Source organism: Etheostoma spectabile, chromosome 8 (genome assembly GCF_008692095.1).
Source record: "Etheostoma spectabile isolate EspeVRDwgs_2016 chromosome 8, UIUC_Espe_1.0, whole genome shotgun sequence".
Taxonomy (NCBI): Eukaryota; Metazoa; Chordata; class Actinopteri; order Perciformes; family Percidae; genus Etheostoma; species Etheostoma spectabile.
The window spans coordinates 14,687,991-14,699,263 of NC_045740.1; the positions used below are offsets into that span (position 1 = coordinate 14,687,991).

Genomic DNA, 11,273 nt, shown 5'->3' on the forward strand with positions numbered 1-11,273 from the left:
AGTCAAATAAAACGATTGGTAGGTGCAAGTGTTATATAAATGGTTTGTAGGTTTTGTTTTTCTGAGTTCAAATTATTTACAGTTTCCTCTCTTCCACAGTCGATTCAGAAAATTGAGTTTGCGAGCCCCTCATCCTCCAAAGCATCCACCCACACACACCAGCACGTGTCTTCACATGCAGACCTGTAGCACCCACAAAGAGCTGTGTATGTGTGTGTGATAGTGCCTTTATAAGAATCCCTTTTTGACCACTTAAAGTGGAAATGTTTTTTTTGTTTTGTTGTTTTTTTCAGTGTAAAGATTAGAAATAAGATTTGGTTTTAGTTTTGGTTTTTGAGTATTAGAAAGGGACTATACGTTTGGGTTATGGACAAATATTTGGGTTAAATGCGGATTGTGGCAGGTATAGACTGGCTCAGTTTAGTTCAAACTTGGATTCAGGGGTAAGTTTGACATCTTTTACATCCAATTACTATATTCTCCAGACAATTTACAGTTTATGACACAGAACAATAGCAAATTTAAAAAAAACATTTACTTTTTAAAAATTTAAAAGGAGGAAACTTTAATGTAGGACCAGGTTCCAGGTTAAGCGCTTAATCTAAAACCGAAAATAAACTAAAAAAGGGTCTGTGGCTAAACGGTTTTACAAAGATAAAAGGTTAATGTTTGCACATCTCATTAGGATTACGTGTTATTTAGGAACAATAGTCAGTACCAGCTTCATTAAAACATTACAAAAAAAGTGGATTGAAGGCCCTCACAAGTTACGTAGCATATAGATTCTTGTTAAAATGTGCACAGAGCGGCAGAGCCTCCACCACCAGAGTAACATAAAGTGTTCTAAACATAGCAACTATTTATAGCCCGTTCAATTATTGAGAGCCGATTTTACTCTTTTTTTTACTTCAAAGTTGACACACCCACCCCCTTAACACACGCACACACATAAGGGGAGGGAGAAGTGGGAGGCAGTGTTGATGCAGACATGTACAGCAGAGGAGGCACATTTGAGTATGCATGTGCATTCTAAATGTAGATGCCATATCGTGGGCTAAAATTACCCTCTGCTCCCTCTGCATTGGTACAGATATAGGTACAAATAAGAGGAGGGAAAAGGAAAGACAGGAGGGTGGAAAGGATCAATGTAATGAATGAGTGGGCGAGAGAGTGAATGCATTGTCAGAGAACAGAAAGGGAGACAAAAGGCAAGTCGAGAAAAGGTTTTGAAAATGCAAGTCTGGTTTGGAATTGTGAAAAAGGTCATTTGAAGGAGCAGAATTGTGTGGAGTTGCATCTTTGTCTGATACATGCCTAGTTTGCAGATGAACTACTGCACCTTTCTACATAAAACAGGCAAAAGGACAAAAGTTCATACTTCCATACAAGTTTATGATAAAAATCCAATGAAGCATCATTATTGATTCATACAAAGTAGCATAGTCAGCCAATTCAACTTAAGCTCTAATAAAAATCAACAAAAAACAAGATTAAATAAAAAAAAAATGTAGAAAGACATGCACTCGACATCTTCCAAACAAGAGGATCTTTATCTTTTCCTACAACAACCTGACAAAAAAATATTTATCAGCTACAACTTGGCAGTCTTGTTTCACAAAATTACACTGAAAAATATTCTTTTTTTTTTTTTTTTAAATGAAGGGGAAAAAACATTTAGATTTACTATAACTATCGCCTTGACCAAGATGATTATGGGGAGTAAAAGTCTGAGCTCGTTATCGAACCCCCACCCCCTCCAAAACAACACACAAAAAACTGATGTGCGAGTTGGAAAGTGAGAAAGACGTGGAGACCAGTTAAAAAAAACAAATAAGAGTAGGTGACAAATAGTCCGTCTTGGCGCGGAAAAGATCCTGATGGGATGCAGTTCAATGAGCAATATGTACTCTGTGTATGTGTGTATGTGTGTCTCTCTCTCTCAGTAGATTCGGCCTCGGCTCCTGTTGCCCCTGCCTCCGAAGCCTCGTCCTCGGCCGCCTCTGAAGCCGCCACGCTGCTCTGGAGACAAAAACAAACAGGTCAGTATGGACATATTATTTATAACTAACCTGACCACTATTACGTTTTTGAGGAGGATACCGGTATTTGAGAAATTAAAATATATATATTTTGTATGTAATTCGGCTGCGCCCCTTGAGTTGACTAATATTTAAATAGTCATTTAAAAAATGTTAAGATTGATTTATGTCTTGGTAAGATATGCCAAATTGAAATGTTTTTTGTCAACCAAACCTTTTAACAAGTCCTTACAGACACAGATGTGATTAGAAAATATATTAGTAGTGAAGCTACTTGGTAGCCAAAAGGTTACAGTGCGTGCCGTATAACTGCAACGTCATGCATGACATCAGCAGCATGTCATGACTCCTCTCTCTCCCATTTCAACAAGGTGAAGATGCAACAACAAAATAGTAAAAGTAGCTCCGTTTACTAAATAAAATGATCAAAATGGTCAAATGTGCAGTTAAAAATAAAAAGGTGACAACATTAGCAAGAAGAATCATTCAATACAACAAAAGTAGGAAAAATGAAAGTGCCACAAAGTGCTCCTCACCATAGGTAAAATTGCCAATGGTGGCGCTGTACTTGCCGCTGGGGGGGTTGTAAATTTGCCGTGCGTCCCTCCGTGGCAGAGGAGTGACCGGTTTCTTTGTGCTGCCACCGGAGCCTATCTCCTCCCCTGACGGGCGCTTGGGCCTACAAAGAAAACAAGAAAAGTACATGATGACCTGATGGTGCAACAAGGACACATGGCTGCTGTGTGTGTGTGTGTGTTATGACTGAATCATTGGGAGCAGACTTACGCTACTGCCTCTGACTTCTGAACTGGTTTCCAGGACAGAGTGATTGTGCTCTTGAATGATGGAGGGTTGTGAAAGAGATCCTGGAACAAAAAAAAGAAAAGAAAAAAAAGATTGAGACATAAAAATAAAAAGAACTATTTGTCAAATGCAAAGCGTATATTCAATATGATCAGAAACTAGATACATTATAATGCAATATTACTACACATTCCTTATTATAAATACCTCCCTTGTAAAAGTATTGTGTAGTTGTAGCATTGAATACTTTTCAATTATTGTCCGTACGGTCAGAAAGGTTCCGTCGTAACGTTTGTGTTATTGCAGTGGATCACATTATTTGTGTATTTTGTGTTTCTCCTTTTCTTGATACAGATATAAAAACATGTTTTGATATATTTCAGCTCAGTTACCAAGACAGGGACAGCCTAAAACACCTTACCTTGATGAGGATGTTGATGTTGTTTGTGATCTTGAGGGCCACCACTTTGATCTTATTCTGATTACACAGAAAAGAAGAGTTAGTCAGATATTTCTCCAGCAGAACTCAAAACAACGTAGACTGCTCAGTTTTCATTTCGGTTGACTGTATGCATTAACTTTCTACTAAAGCAAAGCAATCAAACTTAAGTTACCTCTTCTGTTTTCAGAGCATCTCCTGTCTTGCCTTGCAGTGCTACTCGCAGCTGTCTGATGTAAACCTGCAGGCCTCTGGCAAAATACTGTAACCTGTTGAAACACAAAATCCCATTCAATTCTGTATAAAAAGTTCCCGTTTTGGGGTAAAATGACCACGGTGAGGTAAACCATCAAACACCCGACATGCTCATTTATTTTACTAATTGCGCTCTAGGAGTCTCTTCGTGTGTCACTCCCTCACCTGATCTTGAAGTCTTTGAGTCGCTCTGCATCCACCTTCTCAAGGAGAAAGTCTGGCAGCTTCTTGCCCAGCTGGTGGAAGCCAAAGAGGAGACACTCCACGTAGCTGAACTGCAGTTTTGGCTCCTCGCTTGCAGAGTTCTCTCCGTTCTCTACCTCTTCTGGTGGCAGAGGCATAAACTCCTACACAAACAGAAAACAAACAAACAATTATGACCAGAAACTATTTGTGTGCCTTACTCTATTGTCAAACATCTTGAATCATTAAGGTTTACTGGAACAAAGGGATGTATGGGACAGTATCTATATTAACAATTATTGTGGAGCCTGCACTGAAACTACCTCTACAATAAATTATTACTATTAGGGCCGCTGTTTTAAGTTCCCCAAGTTGATTACTACTTATTTTATTTCAAAAGTGACAATAGACACTCATTCAGGGAATTTACACAGTGTGGAATCAATAAAGACAACCATATCTTCACTGTCCCAGAATTTGCTTACTAGCTAAATTTCATCAGCAGTCCCTATGCAGATAAATCCACAAAGGAGTTAATGGTCAAGAAAGTGTGCTTGAATGTCCCAACAACTGCTATTAAAAGTATCCTTAGTGGACCAGGGGCACAGAGTTGAAAGCTGACTGAAAGGATGTACAAAACTATGAATGTAAAGCAAGGTAATGCTGAAATAAACCAGTGTTGAATGGATCAGAATAGATCAGGGGGAAAACTGACAATGTGCAGTATATCTTGATTTTTAAGTGCGTTTCCACTTATATTCCTCCGTGTTCAACAACAGGACAATCCGTTCTCACCAGCAGCTTGGTAAACAGCATGTTGAGGTTGGCCTCTAGCTTCTCCATGTCTCCACAGAACGGACTCATCTCAGCCAGCAGCTTCAGCACCTACACACACAGACACAGCTTAGCAGATCCCCTCACAGTGCAAAGTGCTTTGCTAATGAGAAACAGTGTTGCGTGGTGCAGACTAATGACCCATTAACAACATGCAGTTGGCTGACACTTCTGACAGGTGGCTGCCATGCTGACTTTGTTTACTACTACAACCGCTCACCAAATGTCAGACATTAGGAGTATCGACCTCACACCAGTGGCCATATTCATTAAGTCTCTCAGGAATGAAGCACTGATTTAGGCTGAATGGAGGCCAGTCAGAGGCGCAAATTAGACATGTAGCAAATTCAAAACACTTTGTCACCATAGTTGCTGAATTCCTCCACAATTTAACCAGTGTTAAAAAAGTGAATTCATTTAAGCGTTGCAACCCACCCATTTTACACTTAAATCCAACATAAAATGGGGGGTCTGTAGTCGGTAAAAGTCCCTTTTATGATAAGGTGACTGATAATAGGTACAGACTTCACATTTTGAAAGACACTTAAGGACCATGGGAATTCACAGGTCTACTTTTAGATCTGACTTGTGTGATGAATGAATAAAAAAAAGTAAGAATTTACCTCCAATTGAATGTCCAGCTCAGCCACAGGACTCGTCAGGGAACTGAGGTTGGGCAGGACGTGTTCACAGAAGTAGGTTACAAAACGTGTGGAATGAACATTTTTCTGCAAGAGAGGAGAAAACTATGATTAATTCACACAGTAAACAAAAGGTAAAAAAAGTTATTTGTCATGGCTGTATCATGCCTACACGATGAATAAATGTAAAAACTCTATTGTGCGTAGAGTAGCAACGATTTGTCGATTAAATGATTATTCAATCTACAGAAAATGTAATTGTTTAAATTTCCCTTTAATGCAAATATGGCAAAAACATTCTCTGGCTGGAGCTTTTTTGCTTATAATAGATAACTGAATCTTTTTGCATCAAGCGATTCAAACACACGACCTTGTGCTAATAAAACAGTGACATTAACACCAGTTTCTAGACCAAGCCATCAATCCAAAAAAATGACAATGGTTAGATACAGCCCTTAATACAAGCACCACCAGCCCCAACGCCCAATGGCAACTGTATCCTTTAGTTTGGCTGATGAGCCATAAATGCATCATCCCTCTACATCGCTATAGCGCTCAGTTAATCTCTATAGCAGCAAGGACACACAGCCACCTCCCACTATTCACAGCCAGATAGTCTAACAGCTTGAACCCAACAATAAACCCGGTGAAGTCTCAGCTGTGTAAAATGTGTTATTTTGGAATCTTTTAGAATCATGCTGCCACTCAATGCAGTAATAGTCCTGTGATTGTCATTTGCGCTATATGTCGTTCAGTTCAGCACAAACAATTTATAGTTGGCTTCTGTCAGCAAAAACTGCAACAAAAAAAATCATGTAAAGTCACTATCTATTTGGTTGCATCTGATACAGTTTTGAGGTATAAGCAGCGTATAACCTGTAGCGTATGACATAAAAAGGCATAAAAAAATGCTGAAACATTGTAATCAATTTCAGCATTTTTATTTAGGCAAGTAAACTACATGGTTAATTTATTCACGGTGCAAATGATTAGCCTAGTTTTTCACATTTTGCCACAGCATTTATAATTTTAGTCAACACACAACTTGCCATATGATCGCGCACATCCACACCAACCTATAAAAATAATAAAATTTAGAAACATTAGTGCTTAAATTAGCCACATAAATGACATTACTGATTATATAGTGCACATACGTGACTCATGTGTTGGGACACACCTTTTATAGTCAAGACAGAAAGTGTGCTTAGTTTCACTTTCATTTTTGATATTTTAAGTGAATGTGAGTGAATATTGGCATGCAAATGAGTTTCTATGTCCCATTCATTGCCTCAATGCGCTGTATTGCTAATATGCAAATGTTTTAATTCAGCTACAGAAATGAGGGCAGAGGAGAGTAGCAACATTAACGGGTGCTGCTCCTGGCAACTGAAAGGGGTGTTTTTGTGAAAAACACCCTAAACTTGTTAATTTAGTTTTCTGAGCGTTATTCTATCATTATGATGAATAATGAGCAATAACAACCACGGAGCAATTTACATTTTTGAATCACAATGCCAAACGGCTATGTTTCTGGCGGTTAAAGTGTTAACTGTTTGTTGTGTTTTAATCAGTGAACAGGGTTGAGGTAAAGTTTATTGGTTGTACTCACAGAGAAGAGGGGCAAGGCCTGGCGCGTGCACTGCAGCAGGCGGTCAACAGTATCGGGATCGGCTGGGTTGAGGGCCTGCTCCAGGAAAGCCTGCTCAACCACCAGCTCCACAAGCTGCTGCCGCCCATTTACTGTCTGTAGCACCCGCAGGCCAGACACTACACGCATCAACAGCACAAATTCCTCCCCTGTCACATCCTCCAACACCTGAGAAGGAAGCAGAGGAGAGAAAAGAAACCGTTTATGAACAAGACGCGTTCCATCCATCCACATCCTTCTAACAGTGTTCACGTCAGTCAGTTGAGTTTCAGCCAAATAGTCTTTAAATCAGATCAATTAGACTACAAATTCACATATCAGTTTCACTAATTAACAAAATAAATGAAAGTTTAAGAACAGAAAAGAATTTTCAGACTACACCTACTACATAGAGTCAGCAAAATTACCATCTAAAGCAGAAGTTTAAACACCCTGATTCCAGTACAACAGATGTGGGGTGTGATACACTTCCCTTTGTTCCATTCAAACTGACACAGCAAAAGATCACTCATATATGATCAAAGAACACTAATAAAATCTGCGCTATTTGCTAACCTTCTTTGTCTCTGCAAAGACGTAGTCCTCCACCTCCTTTGTCATGACGTCCTCTGGCAGGGTCTTCAGTTTGGTTGAAAGAAACTTGATGGCCCTTTCCCGCACTATGTCTTCTCCCTGAAGGATCTGAGAGAAGAGGCCTCCGAGAGTACCTGGACAAAAAAACACAGCAGTAGGCAGGATTGTGTCAATGCAAGTGAATAATTACAAACTCAAGAGGATAACCCATATCGGAACTAGGGTTGCAACAATTGTGAAATACACAGCAAGTTTATTTGATATCTCATGTTTACACGCGTATACATCGGTACAATCACAACAAACAGGATTAAATAATATGCTGGTTCCAGTCCCAAATATTTTGAGGGGTTATTTCCAAAAATAAAAAACTCCTCCAGATCTAAAATAGATTCAACTGGCTGAGATGGATGAATGATGAAATTAGTAGGGGCAATTTACACAGGCAGTTGTAAAATACATCCTTTGTTTCACATAGCCAATGAGACAGACCTTAAAACAACACAGTTTACGACAAACCATCACAAGAAGCAAAAATAAATGTCAATTTGGGATTTGCCCAAGAAGGACAAGTAAGAAAGTTATTTTTCACAGTGTGCCTGTAAGCACAGCTCTGAGCTGGGCTGAATAAAATGACAAGCATACAAGAGCATTATTTTAGCCAAACAGTGGGGGAAAGCAACACTTACCTTTAGCATCTATCTTGAAGATAGCAATAAGTGATGCAGTCACTTGGTTGAACTCTGCTGTATCATCTGAAATCACAAAAATACAGATTAATCAGTAGTTATTCAAGATTTCTGTTAAAGATGAGTAAAAAATAATCCAGAGACAATAACGCTGTTGGGACTGACAAGCAAATCTGCTTTTGAGGATATCAAAGAAAATACAATAACTGAAAATAAGGTTCTGATATTCACAATGGATCATAGTCGTGCAAGTAAAACAAACATGGCTGTGTTTATAGTATAACTATACAAAAAGAGACATCAAAAGTCTCCTAAGTGTGTAGCTTGAGGCCTCCAATACCTGTCTGAAGGAGTTGGGTGAGAATATCTGCAACTCTGAGGATGTTCTCGCCAGTTGCAAACCGTGGAAGCTCCTTGATGGCCTGTCTTCGGATCTGAATAAAAAAACAATCATGCAAAAGACAGAGGGATTGTTGTGATGGAAGAAAATTACAATTGCAAAATCTATACAATCAAGCGAGAAACCACAAATCAACTTTGGAACACATAAACCTGCAATGAGGTACACATGCACAGCGGTATATTTATACTTACCGACACATCGTCATCTTCACAAAGATCAAGCTGGGCATTAATGGCTGAATCGGCCAGTTCTGGAAAGCTGCTGAAGAACTTGGGAATAAACTGTGCTGCCAGGCGCTTCTCCTTCGGGCCACCCTTCACGCCATTCAAGATTACTTGGTAGGCATCTTTGTGCTGAAGAATCACAAATCAAAGCGAATACGTCAATAAACTTGTGCAAGTTATATAGCAGTGGCATTACATTATAATTCATACGGAACCTCACAATATAATACGATGTTGGGGTATACATGCAGTTTGGTATCCCAAATTTCCCATAACGTAACCCCATTTGTACAGGTCCTATCCTCTGACCAATCAGCTATCCTAACCTTAACCACTCAAAGTTCAATGCCTAACTCCAACCAATTGGCGGGTCTTGGCATGGCTTTAGTGGAACTTGGGATAGTAAACTGCAAGCAAACCTGACGTAGGTTCAACATTGGAAGTGACATTGGTCCAAAGCTCACTGTTATTCAGCACTTAAGGTGACAGCAAAACTGTTTAACAGCAGCTGTTGCTTGGGACATTGAGTGTAGTGTACCTGGGTGTTACAGTTCACCTGGTTATGTTGAAACCCATGTATATAAATATGTTTACTACAGGGAAAATGGCAATGCTCTGTCTGTTTATGCCTGATTTGATTTACAAATAAGGTAATTTAAGCAATTGTGGGGGTATTCCTCAGTCTGTGAAAGAATCCCTGTGATGTCCAATGTGGTTCTGGGGGAACTTTCTAAAGTATGAAGAAATAAACCTGGTGGTGCCATCCAGGCTATAATTGGGAAACTACAAATTAATAAAATGGATATCAGAGTTTATATAATGTGCGCAATGGACAGTGATAATAGCCCAGGATGTGTTTTGATGTAAAACCTACATGTTTACTAACACGAGAACGTTAACTATGTGATCTAAGTTCAAGTTAACGTTATGTATGTAGAAATTCAGATTTCCGGTGATTCTCCCTAATGTGCTCAATTAAGAAAACAAAACATAAAAACAGTCAAAAGTTTCGTTCAACATCCAGAGAAAGATAGTCATAAAGGAGAAGTTACGTTGAGTAAGTAATTAGCCGTTTGGTTGATTTAAAAATAATGAATGTCGTGTTAGTACCGCCTATCGTAAGGGTCGCTATGGGGAGGCCATTAACATTAGCATGGTCACTACTTTAGCTAGCTACAGTTAGCCTAGCACGCACACAATAATGTTATGTATCGTACAACAAAGTTAACAGACGTAAAATGAAGCAATGCAGCAAAGAAAAAAACTTCTCCGCTAAATACTGTTTTCAAATGAACAAGTTGGCTTTTATTTACCTGGCTGAGGTTATCCTTAGCATCAGCAAGGACCCCGTAGCTCCGATAGAGATCCTCGATAGTGACCGCCATCAGCGTGCGTCCGCTCACAGATAAAACCGCCGATAAAACCACACAACAAAACCCCTTTCTGGTCGCTTTGGATCTCTTTCAGACGACCGTAGCTCCAACAACGCCGTATAATATGGGATATATTTTCTTCGGAATGGGACGGGGAGATGAAATTTCGAGAAGCCCGTGAATGAATACCCACCACAGTCTGTCTTCCCACAATCCCTAGTGTGCAAGCTAAAATGCTACGGAACAACGAGTAAAGCGCATGCGTAGGTGCGGCGAATCGCGTTGTGACTCGCAACACACGTGACCACTCGTGTACGTCGAAATGGTACGCATCGTACGCAGTAAAACCTCTTTACAGTCCATGAGTAAAACCACCAGTTTTTGTTAGTATGTTCAAATTACATAAATAGATGAGAGGGTGCGTATATTGACAGTGACACTCCCATAGACTGTCTATGGTAACTCCCCGATGTAAATCGAGTGCAGATCTGAGTCGCGCATGTGTCATTTACCGACGAGTGAAGATGCGAGTTGCGCATGCGTCACTTTGTAACAAGTAGCATACAAAATGCTAACGAGAGACTTCTGTGATGTCAATACAGTAAAATGGAGCTACTTAACGAAGTTCGTTCACTAATGGCTACAAGTTAGCAATTACACATAGACTGTCACAGTTTTGGAAATGATTCCCATGTTCTGTTATTGTTTGTAATGAGAAGTTTATTATTTTATGCATTTCACAAATTGCAGTATGACACGTAATGCCGTAAACCGTTTAAGTATGAGCAGGCACAACTCACATCTGCACTTGACTAGAGCAACTGTGTATGGAGTTGAGCCGGTCAGACCTGGCTATGGCTATGGTCTCTGGGTATGGGTTGCCAAGACAAAACAGATGTAAAACACTCTTTGCGTGTGAAAAATCTATTGATAGTAGAATGCACTGGCAGGAAATGGAAGAAGACAATACATGTGATAGGCTACTTGAAGAAAATGGCATGAAAAGGGAGAGACTTGAAGCTTTATTTGTTTATATTAATAATACTGGTTTAATGAAAAGAATAGTTTTTTGTTTGTTTGTTTGTTTCGACTTAATTAAGGCCTAGACTTGATGAAGTCCATGGTATTACACCTGGTGGAGATATAATACAAAAGTAGTAATCTG

At 39.5% G+C, this 11,273-nt stretch overlaps 1 protein-coding gene across 3 annotated transcripts; it reads right to left on the bottom strand.

Moving 5' to 3' along the window:
• Positions 1 to 1,371: 1,371 nt before the first annotated feature.
• On the bottom strand, positions 1,372 to 10,367 carry api5 (apoptosis inhibitor 5). Of its 3 annotated transcripts, none has more exons than XM_032522621.1 (15): positions 10,049 to 10,367; positions 8,703 to 8,864; positions 8,449 to 8,542; positions 8,109 to 8,174; positions 7,402 to 7,553; positions 6,808 to 7,014; positions 6,245 to 6,271; positions 5,178 to 5,282; positions 4,516 to 4,605; positions 3,703 to 3,884; positions 3,458 to 3,551; positions 3,265 to 3,321; positions 2,826 to 2,905; positions 2,612 to 2,718; positions 1,372 to 2,019 (listed from the first exon to the last, which is right to left on the bottom strand). In XM_032522621.1, the coding sequence occupies exons 1-15, from the start codon at positions 10,118 to 10,120 to the stop codon at positions 1,940 to 1,942; spliced, it is 1,575 nt and encodes a 524-aa protein (XP_032378512.1). In that variant the 5' UTR covers positions 10,121 to 10,367; the 3' UTR covers positions 1,372 to 1,939. The 3 variants fall into 3 exon arrangements, with proteins under 3 accessions (XP_032378512.1, XP_032378510.1, XP_032378511.1); XM_032522619.1 differs by having other exon boundaries at positions 2,576 to 2,718; positions 10,049 to 10,366; XM_032522620.1 differs by lacking the exon at positions 6,245 to 6,271 and having other exon boundaries at positions 2,576 to 2,718; positions 10,049 to 10,365.
• Positions 10,368 to 11,273: the final 906 nt, after the last annotated feature.